Below are 25121 nucleotides of genomic sequence, written 5' to 3'. Positions count from 1 at the left end.
TCATCCCACAGTTCTTGGATGTTCTGTTCAATTTTTTCAGTCTTTTTCTCTCTTTGCTTATCAGTTTTGAATGTTTCTATCGACATCTCATTTCTGAGATGTCGATAGAACAACTCATTTCTGTTACAGTGTTTTTCACCTCTAGCATTTCTTTTTCATTCTTTCTTAGCATTTCTATCTCTCCACTTACATTGACATCTGTTCTTGAATGTTTTCTACTTTTTTCAGTAGAGCCCTTAGCATATTAATCACAGTTGTTTTAAATTTGCCAGTCTGATAATTCCAACATCCCTGTCATATCTGAATCTGGTTCTAATGCTTGCTCTGTGTCTTCAAACTGTATTTGTTGCCTTTTAGTATGCTTTGTAAAAAAAAACCAAAACAAACAAACAAAAGAAGCTGTGGAAAGCTGGACATGATGTATTAGGTAAAAAGAACTCTGCTAAATAGATCTTTAGTGGTATGGTGGTGAGGCGTGGGGTGAGGGGAAGCATTGTTCTATGGTTTTGTGAATTAGTCTCTGTCTTTTAGTGAGCCTGCACTGCTGGGCTGTGAACTTCACAAATGTTTCTCAGTCCCCGCTTCGGTGGAATAGGATGGCTAGAGTGGCCTGGGGTTGGGCACGTCTCTTCCCCTAGGTTAGTTAGGCTCTGAGGACACAGAGTTTAGGCTTTGGTAGAATAGTTTCTCTTGAGGGCAGGCCTCGTTAAGAACAGGTGTATTTCCAAATGGTTATTTCCCCTCTACCTCTGCCGGAAGCCTGGGGAAGGGGACCTTCTCTGACATTCTTTGTGAGGATCTGATAGGGCTTCTGCCCTACAACTGTGTCTCCAATGTGGGGGGTGGTGGTTTGTCCTGTGACGTCGCTTTTCCAATGGCTCGGAAAAAGTAGAGTTGTTGATTTCTCAGTTTGTCTAGCTTTCCACTTGATGTTTAGGATGGATTGCTGACTTCCAACGTCATTACATGTCTGACCAGAAATTGGAACCTCTGGTTCAAACCATTTCTGCTGGTGCTTATTCCCCATCTATCCAGATAATAAACCAACCATGATCCAATATAACCTGAGCCCAACACACACAGGACTATTCTCTTCTCTTCTCTTTGAAAGTCCTGTCCTTGTTACCTCAGAGATGCCATCCTTCCCCACCAAAGTGTTGTGCTTGAATCACTGAATGATGCAGCAGCTAAACCTCAGAGGGGGCTAATTAAAGCCATGGAGTTTTCAGACAGAGTTTCGTTAATTAGAATATTACCAAAATATTTTTTAAAATGCTATTAACAACCGAAATACCTTAGAAAACAGCTTTCATTAGTCACAATTACTGTACCTGCTATCTCTCTCTGGGATTTCCTTAATGGCGATTCTGACTTGGTTGCTCAGATCTCGACCTGCATAAACTATCCCATAAGTGCCTTTTCCTAAAACGACTCTGTCACCATTTTCGTCATATTCATAGTCATACTACAAAAGGAAAAAGGGGGAGAGAAGATTGAAAATTAGTTGCCGTCCACATTTTAAACATCAACTTTTTCCAAGAGCATTTTTCCTTATTTTATCAAATGGCTTTTACAAGGGAAAGAATAAGACGAAGTTCAAAGCAACAGCTTCAAGAACCAAAAAACAGACTCAACACAGAGCATAGTGTGTTCATATTTTCACAACTGTTATGAATAAAGGGGGGACTATGTATTTAAATCCATAAAGGTGCTTCTCCAAAAGCCCACTTGGATTTTTTTTACCCACTGAATCCTGGTTTTCATTGATTCTGGAGATGAGTATGATTAGCATCCGTGTCTATCAATAGCTATCACATCTCATTAACCTTTCTTTTGTTTTTCAGCTTTTGGTACTATGAAAGTATTTCACTCTCTGCCAGGAGAATAAAACCACTGAAAGGCTTTGCTTAAGAGGAAAATTTTGAGGTCCTACTGGTTGACAATAATAAAGTAAGGATTATTTGTACTTCAGCCCCGATTCCCAATTCCCCAAGATTAAAAAACATTTTAAAAATAAAAAATGAAGGAAAATTTTCAGTTTTGATGTAAAAAGGAAATATTTACAGCCCTAAACCCCAAAGTGTCAAGCGTGTCAGTTGAATACGGAAAATGGATCAAATGAAAGGGGTGTAGCGACATTTGGTAGGGACCTTCTCAGACCTGAAGGTGTCACCCGGAAAGGCACATCTTTTGTTGTGAACTTAAACTACAGGATTCAGGGTCATCAAATGATCAAGCCAAGTGTCTGTAGAAACCCAATGTAAAACTACAAACCAGCAGGAGAGACCATAAGCACAAGCTCCTTCTTTTGTCTACATTTTGCTAGCGTATAAAACTGGCAGCACATAGCTAGGTTCAACTCATTGAAGGGTTTGAGTTAGCCATTAAAAAAAAAAAACCTGATTTCTAACATTCATAAACCTGCAAAGTTAACTTTAACACAAAAAAATAATCCAAAAGAGGATAATGATCATGGATTTTGACAGTCACTAACAACATAGCCTTAAAATATACAGAGCTGACAAAATTACAGAGAAAAATAGACAAATATAAACCACAATAGGTTTTAATAGAACTCTTTTAGAAACCAATATATCTAGCAGACATATTCAAAATAGAGACCCTAATGGCACAAATAACAAGTATGGTATAACAAACACAGAGAGAACCCTGTATCCAGATATAAATTCCTTTTGTACACATATGAAAAATATAGAATAATTAGTCACATATTAATCCACAAAGAAAATTTCGACAAATTTCAAAGAATAGCTATCATAAAAACCATGATCTTTGACTACAAGATATTAAAAATAAGACAGCCAAAAACTATGTTTAAAAACTATTACAGTTTAAAATTATCAAGGGATTAAAAAGTAAAAGATCATGGGGATTACAAAATAGTTGAAAAGAATGACAAGGAGATGAAAAATTTCATGGCTTTAAAGAATTGCATTAGATACAGCCACGATGGAGAACAGTATGGAGGTTCCATTAAAAACCTAAAAACAGAACTACCATACAACCCAGCAATCCCACTACTGGGCACATATGCTGAGAAAACCATAATTCAAAAAGAGTCATGTACCACAATGTTCATTGCAGCTGTATTTACAATAGCCAGGGCATGGAAGCAACCTAAATAGATAAAGCAACCTAAATGGATAAAGCAACCTGAATGGATAAAGAAGATGTGGCACATATATACAATGGAATATTATTCAGCCATAAAAAGAAACAAAATTGAGTTACTTGTAGTGAGGTGGATGGACCTAGAGACTGTCAAACAGAGTGAAGTAAGTCAGAAAGAGAAAAACAAACACTGTATGCTAACACATATATATGGAATCTTAAAAAAAAATGGTTCTGAAGAACCTAGGGGCAGGATAGGAATAAAGACGTAGACATAGGGAACGCACTTGAGGACACGAGGAGGGGGAAGGGTAAGCTGGGACAAAGTGAGAGAGTGGCATGGACATATATACACTACCAAATCTAAAATAGATAGCTAGTGGGAAACAGCCGCATAGCACAGGGAGATCAGCTTGGTGCTTTGTGTCCACCTAGAGGGGTGGGATAGGGAGGGTGGGAGGGAGATGCAAGAGGGAGGAGGTATGGGGATATATATATACATATAGCTGATTCACTTTGTTATAATGCAGAAACTAACACATCATTGTAAAACAATTATACTCCAATAAAGATGTTAAAAAAAAAAAGAATTGCATTAGAAAAGAAAAATTTTAAATGATCAAGTTAAGTGGTCAGTCAAGAAAATACAAAAAAGAAGAATATATTACTATCCAAAGACAGTAGAAGAAGAGTTTCTGGTTTTGGCAATACAGTAGGCTAGATACATGAAAATGTTGGACTTTCCTGGTGGCGCAGTGGTTAAGAATCTGCCTGCCAATGCAGGGGACACGGGTTCGATCCCTGGTCCGGGAAGATCCCACATGCCGTGGAGCAACTTAGTCCGTGCGCCACAACTACTGAGCCTGCGCTCTAGAGCCCATGAGCCACAACTACAGAGCCCGCATGCCACAACTACTGAAGCCCGTGCGCCTAGAGCCTGTGCTCCACACCATAATGAAGAGTAGTCCCTGCTCACCGCAACTAGAGAAAGCCCGCACGCAGCAATGAAGACCCAACGCAGCCAATAAATAAATAAATAAATAAATAAAATTTAAAAAAAAATTATCACCTAAAAAGGAAATGTTCCTGTCCAAAATACCTAGATAAAATAAAATACTTTTAATGCCTAGCCAGGCTTATAAAAGCATAAAGAAGACTTCAAGGAGCTAGAGATTAAGAGGAAAAGGAACACTAAAGGGATAATCACAAGAAATGATGTCCCTGCAGCCAAAGAGGTGGGGATGAGGGAAGGGCTTTCAGACTTATTAATCTAGGGCAGAGGTTGGCAAACACTTTCTGTAAACGGCCAGATATTGAATATTTTCAGATCTGTGAGCCATACGATCTCTGTGGGAGTGACTCAACTCTGCCACTGTAAATAGCCCAATCAAATGGGCATGGTTTTGTTCCAATAAGACTTTATTTACCAAGAGAAGTGGGGGGGCTGGATTTGGTCTTTGGGCTACAGTTTACCAACTCCTTATCTGAGACTTTGGTCTTAATGCTCGTTGGGGACAGGAAATGAAGCCTTGTGCCTATGCAAGGTGAAGAGCTGGAACACATAAAACCAGGGTCCTTGAGGACTATAACATGGTGAGATGGTAGATTAGAAAAAAGTCAGCCCACTGCACTGAGAAAGAAAAAGAAAGCTTGTCTGTCTTAGACTAAGCTCTGAGTTGACAAAAACAAGTCTTCTCTGAATACTTCCAACCACTGGCTGATCCTCATGCTGTCTGAAGTTCACGTTTACACTTATAATTAATACCCGTAATTGGTCTTGAGCCTGGGAAATCCCTGGAGTGACAACAGAAACAAAGCAAAACATTTAAAAGGAAAACTCCCTTAATACAGGCTATGCAGGATTCTCACTGATAATGCACCACTGAAATTGAGCTCACAATCCAAAATTTTAAAATATATAACGAAACAATTCACCATCAGTGAGTGTTGGCTGATTTGACAAATATCAATCCCTAAAATTTCACAAAGTAACAGAAACTGAAACTCTAAAATAAGTACATTTAACATAAAGATATAAAATAAGAAATCCAAAACATGAGAAAAGGATAAGACACTCTAAAAAAGGCCAGACAGATTTGAGACAGACTCAAACCTAACCTCCAGAAGTTGAGCCCTAAATAGGAAAAATAAAAATAAATTCACACTCAGATATGATATAGGGGAAACTACAAAATATGAAAGGCAAAGAGAAGATCATAAAAGGAAGGAGAGATAAAAAGGACAAATTACCTACAAAGGTAGGTAATCAGATTACTCGGTGAACTCTCTGGGGTATACATTCTCAACTTGAGAAACCACTGTCACAGAGGATGAGGAATATGGGGGCATATTGTTACCAGCTTGTTTATTTGTTTCCAATAGGTTTCCAAGCCTTGACAGAAGGCAATTGGGTTGTATTCTTTTGGGGAAAGCTATGCCCACATGCCAGGACCGGGTGAGCACTGGTCTCCCTGTTGTAGACCCTTCTTTGGCAGAGGGGAGAGGCCAAGCTCTGGAAGAGAGGTGTCTACTTTCCCAGTGGCAACACTGTACCCAATGTACAATAGAGAATACTCCTAGCTACCTAATATATGGCTGAAGGCTGTCTTAGACCAGAGGAGAAAACTAGATATGTTTACAGGATGAGAGACTAGGAAACAGGGATCATTTAGCAATTTCCCCACACTAGAAGATAAAACTCCAGCAAAGAGGCAGTAAACATAGTCCAAAAATTCCACTTGAAGGAGTCCAAGTCTCTACATCCAACTCCTGCAGCCCGGACTTCCACCATACTGTACCATACATGCTGGAAATCTACCAGCCAGGACCCAGGCCGGCAGGAGGCAGGACAGGGACCATCACCAAAGTAGCTCATCTTTGCCAGTGTGGCCTATCAAAGGGACGGAAACCTGTACACTGAACCTAGTATTACCACCACCTTACATTATTATAATGCACTATAATTAAAAGAAAAAAAAACAGCTTTCAATAACCTACCTCATTTGATGGTCATAATAAGGCTTTGTCATAGTAGGGAAGGTCTATGATTAGCTCCAATTTACAAATGATCAAAAGTATCTTCCGGAGGGTGGGAGGGAGGGAGACGCAAGAGAGAAGAGATATGGGAACACATGTATATGTATAACTGATTCACTTTGTTATAAAGCAGAAACTAACACACCATTGTAAAGCAATTACACTCCAATAAAGATGTTAAAAAAAAAAAAGAGAGGAAATCCTACATTTAAAAAAAAAAAAAAAAGTATCTTCCACTGAAAATATGTCAGAGCAGTGGTTTAAACCAGCTCAACAGGTTCCAAGTCTTCTGTTCTTTCTACTGCCAATGGTGAAGGAAAATCCTTTTACAGCATGAGAGCTGCATCTTAGCTCTTAGTTCTGTTTCCAAACACCAGTACTGTAAAAATGTTCCAGCACATTGTCAATACCCACTGAACACCCATTCGCTTATTCAAGCATACAGTAGACATCTCTTGGCCATCTTAGACTCCATTCTTCCCTTCTCCTTACTCCCCACATCAAACTGATTGCAAATGCCACCAGGTTAATCCTCACTGCTCTTGCCTCATTTCAGGCCTTCCTTGCTTCTGTACTAATTCTACAGACTCTTAACTGGCCTCCCTGTCTTCTCCTCTCTTGTTGCCCTGTTCCCTAATTCATTCTCCATTAAGTGGACAGTGAACTTTCCAAAGTTCAAAGTTCCAAAGTGAGCTTTCCATGTTCATACCACTGCCTCTGCTTTATTGGTTCCTCATGACTTTCTGGATGAAATCCAAACTCCTTAGCCTGGCATCAATGCCCTTCAGGACCTTATTGCTGCCTCTGTGTCTAACCTTCTATCTCATCAGTGTCCCCCCAAAATTCCCAGGGAGGTTCCACAGATCTTTGTGCCTTTACACATATGCGCTTTCTACCTAGGTAGTTCTGCCTTCAAAACAAGGAAGCTTTCTTGAACTGTCCACCTGACCCTCAAAAGCTGGGTTAGATTCTGGTCTGATATGCTTCCAAGGCCTTCTGCTCTCACTCGCTCACACTTTTTTCACTCTTCTCTCACCCAAATCTGCATTCCAGTCTGTACTCTGAGCTCTTTTTTTTTTTTTTTTAAGTGGGATGAATATCAGGAGTCCCACTTTTTTTTTAAATTAATTAATTAATTTATGGCCGTGTTGGGTCTTCGTTTCTGTGCGAGGGCTTTCTCTAGTTGTGGCAAGCGGGGGCCACTCTTCATCGCGGTGCGCGGGCCTCTCACTATCGCGGCCTCTCTTGTTGCGGAGCACAGGCTCCAGACGCGCAGGCTCAGTAATTGTGGCTCACGGGCCCAGCTGCTCTGCGGCATGTGGGATCTTCCCAGACCGGGGCTCGAACCCGTGTCCCCTGCATTGGCAGGCAGATTCTCAACCACTGTGCCACCAGGGAAGCCCTGTACTCTGAGCTCTTTGAGAACCAGGACTTTAATTTCTCTGTCCCTAGTCTTAGCCATATCTGGCTTGTAGTAGAGGCTCAGTGATTATTTGCTTAATTAATCAATCAGGCTATAAAAAAATTGATGAGAACCTTTTTAAAAACCAGGTGCCAAAACAAAACATTTAATGTTGCTATCCATTTATTTTTGATTGAAAGGAGCTTTGCCCCAGGGATACTTACTTAACGTAGAGAAGAATATATAAGCCTTGATGAAACTGCTCAAGTTTTAGTTTCCCTAAGGAATGTAAAGCATCAACAGACTATTCTTTTTTAAAAAAACAATATTAAGTATAGAAGTTGACTCCTGTTAAATGAAGCGGTCATAGTAAAAATCAAAAGGGCTTTCAATAAAACTGAAAACCGTTCCAATGGGGTAGTTGCCGCTTGGTTTCTCCTTCTTTTTTAACCCCTTTTTCCTATTCTTACAATATAGAGATATAAATTGAAAAAGCAGGCTTGAGAAAACTGCCCTGATCTACAAGAAGACAGAATTACCTATGTGATGGCCAGAAAAAGTAGAACAGAGCATTGGCCAAAAGCCAAGGGAAGGCAGGGTGTGTTAAATGACAAGTACGTAGAAACAGGCAGGTGGGGACAGGGGGAATTCAGTATTTTAAAAAATAAAAATAAAATTACACCGCTTATATAGCTCGCATTCTATTTCTACGGCAAAGGGTTAGCAAGTCAGGCTGTTGCTGAGGGAGACCACTGCATTCTGAAGCAGTGATAAGAACGCTTCTAGAATCAGCCCTCTCTTGCTGCCTGCCCACAACTGCCTAAACTGGCACTGGGAGGAGAATGAGTGTAGGAAGACAGTCCTGACAAGGCCAAACAACAAAGTGGTGACTCACTTAGTCCTTGCACCGTCCAGGGTAAAACAGCCACCTTCTAAAAAGCCATATGCACTTCCCCCGGCACTTGATTACCTTAGCTGAGTAGTCACCTCAAAGAGCCAAATGATAGCTTTGCTAATTTTCAGTCTGTATTGCCTTAGTAATATGTAAATGCTGAAAACATTAATAACTACATTAATTCATTTCATAATTAATGAAAACATGAATGTTACTAATAGCATTAATAGAATAGGAAAAACGCTGTAGGTACAAATATCTAATCTCATAGCTCTCTCCTCCCTCAGATCTTTACTCAGACCTTCCCTTCTCAAGGAGCCTTCCCTGGCTTCCTTGTCTAAAATTATACACCCTGTTTCACTGTAACTTCCTAAATCCTTCCCTGCTTAATTTTCCTCCTTTATACTGATCATTATCAAATATAGCATGTATTTCACTTATTTATTATCAGTCTTCCGTTATACTGTAAGCTCAGTGAAGACAGGGATTTTCTGTATTTTGTTCTCTGCTGGATCCCCAGCACCTAGAGAGTGCCTTCCACAGGCGTCCAATAAACATTTGTTGAGTGAATTGATAGAATCCACTTGGACCCACTAATGTGGTACCAAGATTATTTTAAGCTGAAAACATCTGAATAAATAGCAGCTGCAGAAAAAACCTTATCTAAACTTCTTTTGCTGACGTAAGCAAAGCCTCTTGAAAATACAGCTGCCATAATCCCCTCTCCAGGAGGTTTAGGACCACTTATACCTGGATAAGAAATTACTAAACCAAACCTTTTCAAAACTTTCAGTACCTTCCACTTGTTTCTCATTAGTTTCCCACCATGTTGCTTTCCCTTGAAGTCCTATTAAGAACTTTTCTTATTAAGATAAATAAACTCTTAACTCTAGTTGTTCAGGAATCACTTCTTTGCGTGTTCCCTCATACAGAAATAAACTTTGTCTTTTCTTCTGTAATCTGTCTTTCATCAGTTAATTTGCAGGCTCCCAATCACTGAACCTGAGGTGGTAGAGGAAAAAGTTTTTTTTCTCGCAACAGAATAAATGAATGAGTAACAAACTGATATTCTTATCATACAACACCGGAAGTGATAGCTTTTCTCAGGCAGTGCAGTAACTGTGGATGTTCAACTTGAGATCTGTACAAAAATAGAAATAGAATGCCAAAGAAAAACAAAACAGTGTGCTACTGGATGACTCTGAATTGATTTAAATGAATTCTAAACCATCATTCACTGTTAATGTCTGTGAGACAAATCAACAGAAGAAGAAACGGTAAGGTATTTCATCATCCGGCAGATCTTTGAGTGAAAGGAAAACATTCCTTTTATCTTGCTTGTCCCTAACCCATCCCACAAGGGGGCAACTTCCTCTCTATGCACCCTGGAAACTACATATAAACAGGTTCACAGGGCCAGCTGCTATGATTACCTGAGGCTTGTGTCAATCATATGCCCATTTTGATAAAACAGTGAGGTAAATATTACAAATGCATTAAAGAAAAAGGAGGAGGAGGGGAAAAGGGAGGGAGAATATATGTATGTTTGGGAGAGGCATGAGAAGGAAGACAACATATTCTGTACTGAAAACCTAAGAACCTCAGTAGTTTATGGTTTTTTCAAGGAACTAAAAGAGAGAGAGAGAGAGAGAGAGAGATGAAGAGAATGGGTTGAGAGTGGCTTGATTATGGTATTCAGCTCAATTATGGACTTAACATTGATTAAACAATCTTCAAGCTCATTTCCCAGCATTTACTCTGCCCCCCTGCAATCCATATCCCCCTCCCCGCAGTTTGAGATACGGTTTAAACAACTCTGGTTTTGTCACTCCCCAGCTTCAAACCCTTCTAAGCCTTCTGAATGAACTTCTGCTTGGATACCTGACACCCCGCAAGACTGTGGTGAAAAGGGAAAGAGAACCACAGTCCAGCCTTGGGATGTAAACAGTCTGGTGCAGGCTATTGAATTACAAAGGCAATGAGAAGAGCTAGGGCAGAGGAGTGGGCAAAAATGCTGTAAGAGCAGGGAAAAGTGAGAAGGGGTGTTGAATATGATTCAAAGTAAAAATGACCCTTGAGCTGGATCTCAAAAAATTAGGAAGCAGTCACCAAGTAGGACAAAGCAGAAAAAGCATGTGGAGTTGGGCACCTGCATGTCAAGCCCAGAGGCAGGAACAGCCTGGCTGTCTGAATAATGCAAAGGAGTCGGGCGTTGCTGGACCGCAGAGTGCAAAGGAAAGCTAAGTTACAGCCAGGGAGGTAAGAGCGTTCTATGGTGCGGAAATCTTCCACAAAGAGTAGCAACAAAGCTTTTTCATTTTAATTTTTAAATTTTTTTTAATACCATTTGCAGCGACATGGATGGACCTAGAGATCGTCATACTGAGTGAAGTATGTCAGAGAGAGAAAGACAAATATCATATAATATTGCTTATGTGTGGAATCTAAAAAAATGGTACAAATGAACTTATTTACAAAACAGAAATAGAGTCACAGATGTAGAAAACAAACGTGTGGTTACCAGGGGGAACGGGGCGGTGGGGGGAGGAGGGATAAATTGGGAGATTGGGATTGACATATACACACTACTATATATAGAATAGATAACTAATAAGGATCTATTGAATAGCACAGGGAACTCTATTCAGTACTCTGTAATGATCCATATGGGAATAGAACCTAAAAAAGAGTGGCTATATGTGTATGTATAACTGACTCACCTTACTGTACAGCAGAAACTAACACAACATAGTAAATTAACTGTACTCCAATTTAAAAAATTAAGAAAAAAAACAAAACAAAATTTTTTAATTAGGGGAGTCACCAGATTAAATCTGCCTGAGAGATCTCTCCAGTGATGGCAAGGACAGTGTACTGATGGCAGGAGAGATATCAGGCCGCATGAGAGATGTTGAGGACCTGAGATGGGGTAGTGATAGAATGGGGTGAAGGGACTGGAGGAAATGCTGGGGGGGAGGCTGGAGCAGAAGTTGCTCTGAGGTGTCTGGCTTGGGTAACAGTGTAGATGCCCTTGTTCTTAGTGAAGCTATGAAAGGCTGGGAGAACAAAAACAGGGACCACAGCGGATAAGTGTTAGAACTCTTATAGTTAACTGTAATCAATTGTTCAATGATTTCAATATAAATTTATTAATACATTAAACTATTTAAGATATGGGTTCATAACCCTTCCATTTCAAAAGACAGCCTTGAATCAAAAAACATGGCCTTGAATCAAAAGAAGTTGTTTCTCTTTCTGTTTAAAAACAGAAAAGTCCTCTGAAAGTGGTATTGAGCTATATTTAAAAGACCTGGTACAGTTTATACTAACCTTGAAAAGTATAAAAAATGTGAGCTAGGAAAGGACATTTAAGATCTTCTTGTTCAACTCTCATTTAAGGAATGATATCATCTTAACCCAGCAGGAGTAAGAATTTTGTCCAAAGTTATAAAACTGGCTACTGGCAAAGTTAGAGCCAGAACCCCAGACCACTGACCCCAGCACAAGGATCTTACTAGAGCAGAGTCAGATATGATCAGTTGGAGGAGGGGTCTGACCATGACCCGAAGGAGGCTGAATCCCTCCCACAACTATAATGCTTCAAAGAAACCTCAGTTTTTAAAATCAGAAAGAAAAGTAAAACTTGGGCTTCAAATAAGAAGTTTTTCAAACACCAGGAAGTCTAAGTTTAGCTTCAAATTTGTGGTTTATGGAAGCACATTAATAGTTAATGTTTGTCAAATGCTGATGCCACCCCAAGTGAAGTTAAAAACTTTTTAAAAGCATCTGACCTTTCCAACATTTTAATTTTGTTTTGGGCCAAGGTACCCAAAGGCTTCAGGAATAATTGACACATGTATTGAAACAATTTTAATTCTATCTCAAATGAAGGTAAAGATCAGAAAATAATTATTCTGCATACAAATCTCCAAAGTAATCCTTCTTGTTTATACTATAAAGAATGGGAAGAGGAGGATGTCATTCATGGGCTGAAGTTTGAGTTCAGTTTGTGGTAATGAAATTAAGGAACTCATTTTAATCAAATATTTAGAATACTGAAAAAATAATGTTAGTTGAGAATGTTGAAATAGCTAAGAAATGTGATCAAGGGTATAATGGAGTTATCATAAGTTATGTAAAAATGTGAGTTAAGGTTATTTAATAACTCATATTGTATAGGTGTTCTGGCTATGAAGGGACATTCCGTGAGAGGGAGAGCCAAGATGGATGTCATCATCTTCACAGCCCAGCACATCACCGTATCCATTCATTAATGTTATGCTAACAGAACACCCAAGACTACAACGTCACCAATGTCACTAGTTGTGGCAAAATGGCAAACTAAGCCAAAATATTACTTCAATACTTAAAACAAGTACTCTTGAATTCACTGTGTAGACTATACAGTCCACTGGGAATACTGCAGAAGCCATTCTATGTTATAGACTTTAAATTATTCTGATAGAATGCAAAGCACAGAAGTACACGAGTGTTTTTCTAAAATTAAAAGGATAGTGGGACTTCCCTGGTGGTGCAGTGGTTAAGTCTCTGCGCTCCCAGTGCAGGGGGCCCGGGTTCGATCCCTGGTCAGGGAACTAGATCCCACATGCATGCTGTAACTGACAGTTCACATGCCACAACTAAGGAGCCCGCAAGCCGCAACTAAGACCTGACACAACCAAATAAAAATAAATAAATAATTTTTTTTTTTTTTTTTTTTAAAGAATAGTATACCTGTGCTTTCTTGAGAAGTGTGAGTTAGGAGCACCTTGATGAATCAGAGAGCCCTATGGTATGAGCTGGTTTTTGTGAGGTCAGTAGACCTACTAAAACTCTCTGGATATTCCTAGGAAGAAACCTGAGCACTTTCCTCCATATTTGGCTGGTGAGTGTTCTCAGCGTTTGCAGGAGAACTGTCTGATCAGGAAGGGTATCTTACAAAATCCACCCCATTTAGTACCACTGCACACAGATCAGGAGATCTTGACCCTGGATCTTCTTGACAGCTCTCTGAAAAGTGATCTACCTACCCCTTTTACATTATAGGAGACTGAGTCTTAGGAAAATCAGCTGGCCAGATTCACCACAAATTCTAAGGCAATTAAAGCCGTGTTATGCAATGCATAGGGTTAAATGAGTTTCTAAAGCAGAGTCTCTGAACTGTTGATTCAATCAATTATGAAGACCAAGCTTGTCTAACATGCCTACCATAGCCTCTCTGTGCTATGTGTATTTTTTGTAAGATGGATTTAGTTTTTCAAAGAAGGGTATGAAATAAAGGATAGCTATCACTGTTATTACTTTTGTAAACCCAGCAATTTATGATATTGTAAAATAACTTTATGGATTTTCAAATCTATCCACTTGCTAATTTATTACTAATGAAACGGTTTCATTTTCATTGTCTTCGTTAACTTTTACCCTGGCAGTTGCTATGTATCAAGTGATTCTAAATTGAACTCAAATAAAAACAGAGATAATGAGGTACAGTCAAAAGAGCACTGATGCAGAAATCAAGAGATCTACCTCCTAACCACAATCACTTAAATAAGAAAATATAACAGTGCAAAATATAAAGCATAACAAATAAGAAGTATTGTCTATTACTCCTGTAGACAGCAAGCTAGTGCATGGGGAAGATTTCTTTTTTCCAAATTAGGTCTATCATCTTTTTATAACTTAAATGAAAGAGGCTTAGGCTTACCCAGGAATATCAAAAGCTACACAACTGCTAGAGAAGTATAGAACTTTACTACAGACAGAATTAACAATTGGTTATTATATTTAAATTCCCCTCGACTGTTACCCTACTACTTCAATGCTTACCTAAAACTTCTAGCCTACGAGATGACATTATCGAAGTGATCTAATACACCAGGTATACCAGTCAGGTTGGTGCTCCAGTTTCTTCAATTTCAGTTTAACATCAGAAATGTAATTTTCAATATTGCTTGGATTCAGAATTCAGTCCCAAGTCATACACTGGGAAAGGCTTGGAGAAAACAGAGGCCCACTACCATGCCTGGAGAAGGGTCATCCTTCAGACACTGAAGATGCTCAAGTGCGAGCGTCAGCTCTCTTGAAAGTCCCCAGCACTGTCCTCACTGTGGTGGAAGGCTGTGCTATACGCAGCAGACAGACATGATGGAGAAAATGGACACAGTCGAAAAATAGGTGTCTGCAGCGTACTATATCTAGGAGGCACAAGGAGAAGCACTGCGGTGGAGAGCAACAGCTCTGGGGTGATTGTTGTCACCTCCTCTCTTTATCCTGTTAATCTTCCATTGTTTCAGGTTCTCTGCATACGCATACGAACGAGGACCGCGAACAGTCCTATCATTCAGAATTTTCACTGAATTTTGCTTGTCTGAATTGCAACATAACTCAGAGGAGAATAAAAAATGTGTAAGGACACTGTGACTCTTGCATTGAGGGTTATCAACACCCTCAAAGATAAAGCATAGTTACTCACTATCAGAGTAAGATACAAAAACTCAGTATTCCTGACTAAGAGTTCTCCAATGTTTGCTTTTCAGCCCTTTTTAACCAAAGGAATTCTAGAAGCTGCTTTTAAACATTAAGGGAAAGCTTACAGACTCTGGCTGAGCTCTCTACCCTTCGTCACTACTCACGAAGCTCGCACACACACACACACACACACACACACCCCTTTCCCTCAGTAAAGCTTTAAATAGTTCATTCTAAAAAGTTAGCCACAGAGAAATTTAGTAAAATGAACACAGAAACCAAAGTCATTACCTCCAGGGAGTCACCTTCACAATCCCCTTCCTCTGTATTTCTCCCCTTCTCTTCGGTAATGGTGTTCACCATTTCAAAAAACCTGCAATGAAAATTGGTATGTGGTCACTCATAATACCTAAGATATTAAATATAAGCAAGCACGTTTCAAAGTGACTTCAGAGCAAAAAATTGGGACCTAGAAGAGTCAGGCAATAAACAAAATATCAGCATCAGTGCGAAAAATATGATTTTTCATATTTTTGGTAGGATTTGCCAGAAATTTCTGACCTAATGCCTCACTTCAAGTAATAGTAACATGATATGTTATAGAATTAGAACAGTAAGGCTAGACAAGGTCATAGAAATGTTAAGAATGTGGACTTGAATATCATACCAAGGTTGCTAGTATTTGCATGATTTGGGGCAAGTTTCTCCACCTCTCTGAGCCTCATTCTTTAATTATAAATGGGGAATATGAGTATCTATCTTATAAGTTGTCATGAAGATGACTTGAGGTAATACTTGTAAAGTGCTCAGCACAGGGCACTCATTAAATATTAGCTATTACTATTTTTAATGGGACATAACAAAAATACCCAGATTCTGGAATAGTGTCTCTAAATTCTGAGCTGACTCTGCGACACAGTGTTGGCCACTACATTTGATCTCAGTTACTGAATCTTCTGCCTGAGCACCTCAGTGTCATACATGTGGGGTCCCATATATACAGTCTGCAAAACACTGATGGAATCAGGAACGGCTAGCTTATATGTTTGTGACAGAAGTCACCTTTCTGTTGGTGACAAACATTTTCTTCAGGAACTATTCTTGTAAAGTTCCTTTTTTTTTTTTTTTTTTCCCCTAGAGGTCACTTCAGAGCTCCCCCCCAAAAATTATGGTAAGAAACAGATCTTCCCTCTGCAACGCTAGCTGTGTCTAGCCATTCAGAAGGGATGCTAATGGTTTCTAGCCCAGACGTGGAGTAAGGGAGGCACTAGGAACAGGGGCTGATGATCTCACAGGCAGGTGATGCCGTGCACTGCCAGCCCAAGGGAAGAGCAGGTTACTGTGTGACAAGAAAAGTTTCCCTAACACAACCCAGAACCTTTATGCTATCTCTGTGCCTATGAGATAATAGAAAATAAATATTGGTCTCTGCCCCCAGGTTCTGGCAGAGAACTCCTAAAACCCTTGTAAGTGATGAGAACACTAGGAGCATCTCTTGTGTTCTAATATTTGTCTAAGACCCCATCTCTAACATAGGGCTCCTAAAACCTTTGTAAATTCCTAAGTGATAGAGAACCAGGAGCATCTTTTGTTCTAATGAAGCGACTCTGGGTGGACTCCTGGATGGGGGCTGGCCAAAAGAAAGACCAAGCCACGATTAGAAGTTTGGAACTTTTCAGCTTCACTCCTCCACCTTCCTCCAGAGAGGGTAGAAGGAATGGAAAAGGAGTTAATAATTGCTCATGCCTACATGAGGAAGCCTCCATAAAATCCCAATAGTAGGGGGTTCAGAGAGCTTCTGGGTTGGTGGACATACCCATATAGGGAAGGGGATGCACCCCAACTCCACAGGGACAGAAGCTCCTGCACTGGGGACCCTCCCAGACCTCACCTTATACATCTCTTCATCTGGCTGTTCATCTGTATCATGTCCTTTAATAAACTGGTAAATGTAAGTAAGTGTTTCCCTGAGTTCTGTGAGCCTCTCTAGCAAATTAATCGAACCCAAGAAGGGGGTCGTTGGAACCTCTGATCTATAGCTGGTATATCTAAAGCACAGGTGATAATCTGGGCTTGTGACTGGCATCTGAAGTCAGGGGAAGAAACAATCTTATGGGACTGAGCCTTTAACCTGTGGGATCTCACTCTATCTCCAGGTAGACTGAGTTCAATTGTAGATGTCACAGATAATTGCTTGTTGTGGGGTAAAACCTCCACACATCTGGGGACCAGAAATGTCAGAAATGAAGTGTTTTGTGTGAGGAATAAAGGAGACACACAGGAAAGAAACACAGTAGGGAAGAACTGGTTTTCTTCCTACATAAGAAGGAAAAAACCTTTTCTTATACAGTACCTCTTATCATCCATCCATCCATCCATCCATCCATCCATCCAACAAATACTCATCAAGTTTCCACTAGGATAAAAAACTCTTCTGGCCTTTGGGAATATGACAATGAACAAAATAGACAAAGTCCATTATGGAGTTGGAAGCCTCTCTATGGAGTCTGTGTGTGATGCCTAGTTCCTCACTCTCCCTTTCTCTATATAGACATTCTTTGGAGGTTAAAGACAAGAAAAGAAAATCCCAAACCTGATCAGAATGGTGGTATGCTCTGATGAAGATTACATATCCTGATGAGTTACAGACAAAAGCAAGTTCAACCAAAAGGAAGAACATGAAAGACCTAAACAAATTCTAGGTTTAAAGATAGACTTTAAGATTTGGGGTAAAGACTTCCATCAGCTACCCACACAAAAATTTTCAACACCAACTTCTCTAAGTAGAATATAACACTTCTAGTGGGGTGGGAGTACAGTGTAATTTTTAGATGCTTGGATTCTGGAGTAACATGCGCCTGGTTCAAATCCCGGGTTTTGTGCTTTTTGGCTATATATGATTATAGGCTAGTTAAACTCTCCAAGACTCTATTTTTTTCTTTTACTCTTTTCAACAAAAATATTAATATTACCTACCTAATAAAGTTTATTTGAAAATTAAAATAGATATGAGGTCTGAGGTCAGTACTCCATAAATCTTAGCTATAATTATCACTGAAACAAATGAATAGCCTTGAGAATTCAAGTGTAAGTAGAAAAGTCGACCATACATGTGTTAGGAATTCTTTCTTACTTCCAAGTCTTTTTACTACACATTTTACAATAATAAAGATAAAACTCTAGCTAAGAATCTTAAATTAAACATACATATTTTTGGTACCAAGAGAAAAATGATTGACTGTATATTGTAGCTAGCATATCAATCATTTATAATGGGGTCAAATAGTGATTATTTGAAAGAACAACCCCCAGCAAAATCTTAAGTCCATGCTGGCTTTTACCTGCACTTCGGTGTCTAAATTGTCACGCACTTCTATAGGTCCCCACAATTAGTCACTGTGTTCTAAGGGACCAGGAAGTACTTAGTTATTAGCCCAAGACAAATATACCCAGGGAGGTTAACCCAAATATACAATGCAGTCCATGGATTTTTGGATTATCTTTTATTGGTGTAGATTACATCACTGGCTCTTAGCTCAAGTTGTTCCTCCACCTAGAAATCCAATATAATTCATCGAGGGTCGGGCTCAGGCACTTTCTAGAGCCCACCAGTTGATTCTAATATGAACCAGAGCTAGGAGCCACTGTTGCAGACGATGGTGAGATTATTCAAAAGAATTCAAGAATGAAAATTTTGGTAATCACCTAATACATAAGCACTTTAAAAACGAGTCATAATACTTGGCAATTAACTAGTAAATTTGGTTAACGTTTTGTCTATGGAAAAATAAATTACGACTAAGAAAAAGGTTGATTTATTAAAGAAAGGTCGCCAAATTCTCAGTTAAACATGCCACATAATTATAAGATATCAGTGCAAATGAAATATTTATATAAGCACATGGTCATGAATTCTTTACAGGAGCTACATGTTCATTCATTAATTAAAAGTAATGATCAGGTAAGAACAGTCTTTTTCACACATAAACAGTGACTAATACGTACTTTTTACAATGAAGTTCTGTACAGAAATAGATTTGGAAATCATCAGAATTGTGAAGCACATAAAGAAAACAGCATCGTTCTTCAAATTTAGAAATACTGAAACAAACAAAGAATTATTCACAGTAATCTCAATACTTCCATGTACTGTAATGAAAAATAAATATTTTTTATATTCAGTCCCAATTATGATATCAGTGTTGTTTATACCAAAATGTTATAAATAGCACTTTAAAAAGTGACATTCCCTGTACCACAACACTAAAATTATTTAATATTCTGAGCATTGTCCTCCTGCTTGTATCTGCAGATAATGTTGCTCTGGGGTATTGTAGGCACACAAGCCATGTGTCCTACAACTTAGCATGGGGAAGGGGTCTTGCCTGATGTAGCACTAAACTGTGTGCTCGAAAGAAAAGCGTAAATATCAACTGGCTTACTGACCTTGGTGATTCTGGTTCCGTAAGATGTGTCGAACAATAAAATGTTTCCGAAGCTAGGAAGGCAATGTGTGGATGCAGGTAAAGCACCTCATTATTGCTGAGATTATAAAGGAGTGAAGAAATATGAAACAGCACTTGATTTGGACTCAGCAAGTCGTTTACTTTACAGAAATTGAAACAATTTTGAGTTTACCAGTCAGGCCATGCTCTTTTATGCCAAGGGTTGGCAACTATTTTCTGTAACAGGCCAGAGAGTAAATATATCAAGCTTTGTAGGCCACACTACTCAGTTTTGCTGTTGGAGCAGCCTTAGGCAATACATAAATGAATGAACATGGCTGAGTTCCAATAAAACTTTATTTACAAAAACAGGCAGCGGGCCGTATTTGGCCTGTGGGCTATAGTTCTCCAATCCCTATTTTATGCCTCTGCATCTGCTGTTCCTTCCATTTGGAATGCACATCATTTTTGACTTTTTAAAGAAATTCTATTCACCATTTAAGGCCCACCTTAGACCTTACCCTCTCTCCCTTCACTACTTCTACCTGAAACAGAAAGACTTCCTCTTGCCCCTCTGGTCTTTGAACATATGTCTGTTAATCTCACACTGTACTATCATTAGTTGTTAAATGTGTGTTGCCCTGCTGGGCTGTGAGTGCTTCAAGAGCAGAGTTCATGTCTTAGTCCTTTGTGTATCCTTAGCAGAACAGGACTCAACATTTGACAGATAGCTGGTGCTCAATAAATGCCCATTGACTGAGCTGAGCAAGTCCTAAACTGATGCAAGACAAACTGCTGACAGCTGGACTTTCTTCTATAGTTTGTCTTCTATTTATAGAGGAGGAAATCAAGAAAAGTTAGCTCTCTTTGAAGTCACACACTGGAACTCAAGTTTCTCAACATATAAACCAACAGTAGCTGCATATAATCATTCCATGCTGATAAAGTGAAATTTATATTTACCATACTTTCCTAGATGGATGGCTTTAAAAGGCAGCAATAAGTAATGTCTTGCTAATGACTGGTCTTAAAAATTAAATATTAAGAGAGTAATGCTTTATTTGAGAAGGCATGGATTGGAAAGATATATAATGAGTCAGTCTGGCCTGTTTCTGTTCACATCATTCATGAGGTAACGGGTGTTTTTACCAGGCAAACTCCAATTATCAGTGACCCAGACGACTCTGCCGGTTCATATGCTCCAACAAAACCAATTACTATTATGCCAAAAGCAACAGAGTATTGTATAACTGGCACGCAGAGATCTGATTTTTCTCATTTCTGTTTATATGGGGCACACAGTAGTAAACACAACTAATTTGGTTTGAAATTTGCAAGAGGTGGTGTCTCATAAACTTCTGTAGAACAAGTATGTAAACAATTAACCAGTGGCTCTTGATTCTGAAATAAATCTCATTTCTACACCCCAGGAATTGGCATTATGATGGCAACGTCAGAACTGAAGGGAGACACTGTAACCTCAAGAACACTTCATTAATGGTGACCTCAGGAAAAGTCATAGAAAAATGAATTCCCATAATCTCACCATATTAATATTAGCTACAGGACACAACCTGGCAGATGATATGTATGTTTTCAATACATCTAAAGAGAGATTAGTTCCTGGGATACCAAAAGACCGGAAAAACCATTCTCCATCATAAACCCAGCTAGAGAGGACCCCACACAGCTCACTTTTATCCTCACCTTGACTCTGGTCCACAGTTCACATTTATCTCTCTGCCACCACATTTTAAGTAGGTGACAAGTGCAGAGTCAGTTCAAACAGTGAAGGTTTTGTTGCAAATCTTTTTGTAATGGAGATAGTGAGTCTGAAGAAGGCTGAGCATTTTCATCAACAGAAGGATTCTTGAAGTTCTTTGCTTTTTTAAATCATGACTACAAGTCCTATCCAAGACATTCATACTCTAGAAAAACATCTTCTAAGTAAACGAAATGCACCAAGGAAACTTACCTCACTCCCCTGACAGAAGAAGCACTAAAATTCCACTCATGTATACCTTTCTAGAACACAGGGGAAGAACAACAACAACAAAGGGTGAGTCATCCAAATGAAAATAACATAACAGTAATTTTGTATTATTACTTTTTAAAAATATACAGAGTTATTTTTCCTAGTGCATAATTCTTCACAGACAAACTATCCGGATGGAAACTGCAGTTCATTCTCAAGCCACAAGGGTGATATTTACTCTACTGAATAATTTCTGTACTTCAATAAAACAGCTTCCAAGAGAACCTAGGAGAATTAGTCTCATTAAATTCTAAAACTTGATTTTTAGCAGATTAACATAACAACTGTAGAGCCTGAAATTTTCAAGTAAAAAACCCAGTGATCAAGGTAATTCAATTATTATAGGCGAGCGATATTTCTTTTCTGAGAAAGAAAAACATTAATTTGAATAAAATCTCTTCAAGGTTGAAAGATAATTACTTCTGAATTATCTTTAGTTACATTTTCTAACTAAAATGGTGGTTCTATTTCTTCAGAAAATAGTTCAGCAAGTAGGTATGTGTGTAGACACATGTATATGGTCTCCATCATTGCTACAATGTGTTGTTACCTAATTTATGCAAAAGTCAATATGCTAATAAAGTTTAAACATAAGACATTTAATTATCATATGATAAACATGGATGATTTACAGGGCCAAGATGAAAAAAAAATGTGGGAATTTATTTCTTGAGCTTATTACTAAATCTGAGTTAAAATTAGTATTAAATTCATATGTATCTAAATTAAATAAATGACAAGCTAGATGGCATTCCCTATAAAAATATTTGTGACAACAATATATTGAATAGAATTAATAACATAAATATTTTTCTGGAAATAAAGGAGTTGATACATGTATTGTAGTCAATTCTGTATTGTACTGTTTTGTCGTCAATTCTGATTGCAGTTCAAATACTGTATTGTAGTCAATTTTGATTGCAGTTCAATTCTGTAAATGTAAAACAACCAAGGAAACAAGCTCTTATCCACCCACTTAAAACACTGCCAGAGGCTGAGGTCTTGGCTGGGCTAGTGAAACGGGTAATGAAGCCCATGGCTCTGAGATGGCCCAGAACTCTCCTTTTGGCCAAAGCAACTCAAAAAGCCACAATTTATATCCACAGCACCTAGTTCTTTGCTAGGACCATGCAACTTAAAAATAGATCCTCTCAAACCCGAAGTAGATTTACTAAAAAACTACTTTCAATGCACATCAGTCAGGTCATGGGGATGTGACCTGAATTAACACAGAGCAAATGTTGCTGTGCACGAGGCCCAGAGAGGGCAGAGACCAGAGAAAGGTACTCATGGAATGCGGCTTTCTTAACAGGAGTACAGAGGGACTTAAATTAAAACAGCAGTCTGCAGCTTTAGCTGGTAATTTGGAAAGTTGCTTCTAAATCCTGTCGGCCTCAGGTGACCTTCTAAAAATATGTGACCCAAGAGCTGCAGCTATTACCTGCACACTCCTTGCACACAATGCCGCCTTATCCTCAGAGCCTGCAACTGAGCTGCTTTCTAAGGCCATCCCCAGGATCAGGAGGTGGGGTTGAGTACGGAGCCGGCAGGGCAGTGTATAAACCTGCGACGGAACACAGCAACTGACAAACACCTGCAAGACAGCCCTGGTAAAATCTATCCTCCGTCAGCCCTGTTCTGGGAACAGCTGAGGAGAGATTTCCCAGATTGACTGGGCTGGTTTTGTAGGAAAGAAGTAGAGCATTTCCAGAATTTTAGGTTCCTGGAAGGTTGTGAGTGTTGCCAGGAAATGTTCCATTTCAGTGGTGCAAAGCCCAGGGCCTGAGATGGAGTGATCTGGGATGAGGAGTCCTCTCTCCCCACCTCCCTTGCCTCTCACCACAGAGAGGTGCTGGTGAGCTACAAAAGCCAACAGGTAAGGTAAAAGTCTTCTGGGTCCGTGTGGGAATCAGGGGAAAAGGGCAGAGCAGAGGCAGAACTGGAGTGATAATTAACCCCAACAAGCCCCAAACCAACACTCAACCTAATCCAGTCAGCACAAGCACCATTTTCTTGGAACTGGTTAGCCTCAGATCCTATGCCCCGGCTAGGGCAAGAATGAAGACAAGGAGTTAATACTGAGCTAAGATGGTAGGAATTCCTGTGGCAGACACTGCTGGCTTCCCAGGCGACAGCCATTCCCTTCCTTCTTTGCTAAGAAAAAATGAATTTTGTTCAGGTTCAGGTGGCAAGGTTTAGGGACAGTGAAATTGATTCCCTAAATCGGCCATGGTAAGCCCATTTCCCTTGCTGGTGATTGCCTTAGGCATGGACATGTGATGTAACTTTTGGTCCAGGGGAAAGGCCCTAACCTTCTCTGGATGCTGTCCACATGAAGTGATGCTTGGAGTTGCTATTTAAGACCACAAGAGAAAAAACAAGAGCACATAGAGAAGCCAACCGGAATTCTGACACTGTTAAGCCACTGAAATTACCCCCAGAATGATCTACCTCAGAAGTTCTTGTAATATGGGACAATGTTTCCTTATTACTTAAGCCACTTTTAGTTGGGAATTTTGTAGTTAAAAACTTCCTTGATGGATGAGAGCATCATCATATCATCAGAATCTAGAATCTGGGATTAATATATTCCCCTAAGAAATTTCCTGGGTCTTCTCTGAGTGGCCACTGGTTGGAGCTGGAGTGAGGGAGGGGAGTCAACACTAAGTCCTCCACTGGGACCCTGTGACCTTGGCCTGAGAAGCCACCAGATAGGCCAGGAGTGCTTAGCTTCAAACCTCAAAGGAGGGGAATTCTAAATAACAATGATTTAAAATATCTTGCAAATAACTTCTCTCTTCCTCAGTCTAGGTTTTTCTTTCATGTATTCATGCAGACTTTCTTCAAGCACCAACTTACTTTAAGCAGCAACCAGGGAGAGCTGTTAAAAGACTGGGATTTCAATTAATTTGCCCCTGACCATAGAGTAACTCTTGAAGACTCCCTGAACTCTTGGGACTTGGTATAATGACCTTAAAGTTTTGAAAATTGCAATATAAAGTATATACTAGCTCGTATAACTGTTCATCCCACATTTTAGAATGAAAATACTGAGAGAGGGAGTAAAGAAGTAAATATGATAAATGAAAAGCAACACTCTGTTGTTCCACTTTCAGAGGAAAAAAATTAAACATTCTATCAAAAAATCCACTTCCTGTTTAACAGTAAGACCTATTAAACCTGTTGCTTATCTGTTATTTAATTATAGCCATTACAGTTGCTTTAAACTAATAAAATAATAACAAAGTTATCTTCATTGCTTGTCCTCATTCCAGTTATATCACTTCTATTTTAAAAAACAGAGAAAATGGCAGTGGTAATGAACACACTATGGATAGAAGGAGGGTTTGCAAAGAAACTGACAAGAATTTAAAATGGAAACAGATTGATTTAAGAAAGCTTACATTTTTGAACAAGGACTATTTTTAGCACTAAAGGTAATAGGCAGTGGGGACAATGCAAATGTAATATTTCTTGATCAAAAGATGGTAAAAATGGAAGCAGGACAATTCACAGCCTAAATCTATAAATCTTCTTAACGTACTAATTTATATCCTAATATACTTCTTAGCATAATATAAAAATTGTCTCTACAATTGTCACAAAACATAAGAGAATCAAAACAAGGCCAACTGTATTGAACACAGAACCTCCAGAAAAAGAAAATAATGACAACTGGAAATAGTACTCTTTTTCCAAAAATTTCTG

The 25121-nt window shown here is 39.1% G+C and overlaps 1 protein-coding gene and 2 long non-coding RNA genes across 11 annotated transcripts in view; 2 read left to right on the top strand and 1 right to left on the bottom strand.

Moving 5' to 3' along the window:
* Window positions 1-25121, top strand: part of LOC309635021 — a 517380-nt gene that overhangs the window by 217806 nt on the left and 274453 nt on the right. The gene's annotated exons all lie outside the window — the stretch shown is intronic.
* Window positions 1-25121, bottom strand: part of MAP3K5 (mitogen-activated protein kinase kinase kinase 5) — a 223648-nt gene that overhangs the window by 50011 nt on the left and 148516 nt on the right. For all 9 annotated transcript variants that reach the window (XR_014248547.1, XR_014248548.1, XR_014248549.1 and 6 more), the window contains 4 exons: window positions 21354-21403; window positions 18939-19034; window positions 15225-15306; window positions 1332-1465 (listed from right to left, as the gene is read on the bottom strand). Coding sequence is in view for 5 of the 9 variants with exons in the window: in XM_082405615.1 (XP_082261741.1) it covers window positions 1332-1465; window positions 15225-15306; window positions 18939-19034; window positions 21354-21403 (362 nt within the window). In the remaining 4 variants the exon portion in view is untranslated. The remainder of the gene's footprint in view (window positions 1-1331; window positions 1466-15224; window positions 15307-18938; window positions 19035-21353; window positions 21404-25121) is intronic.
* On the top strand, window positions 1472-13172 carry LOC309635024. The gene is made up of 2 exons (XR_014248586.1): window positions 1472-7220; window positions 7569-13172. It is a non-coding gene; the product is annotated as an uncharacterized lncRNA (long non-coding RNA).

The sequence above is a fragment of the Balaenoptera borealis genome, assembly GCF_965194805.1.
Source record: "Balaenoptera borealis genome assembly, chromosome: 9".
Taxonomy (NCBI): Eukaryota; Metazoa; Chordata; class Mammalia; order Artiodactyla; family Balaenopteridae; genus Balaenoptera; species Balaenoptera borealis.
The sequence above is the reverse complement of the archived record's forward strand: the minus strand, read 5'-3'. Positions and strand labels throughout refer to the sequence as shown.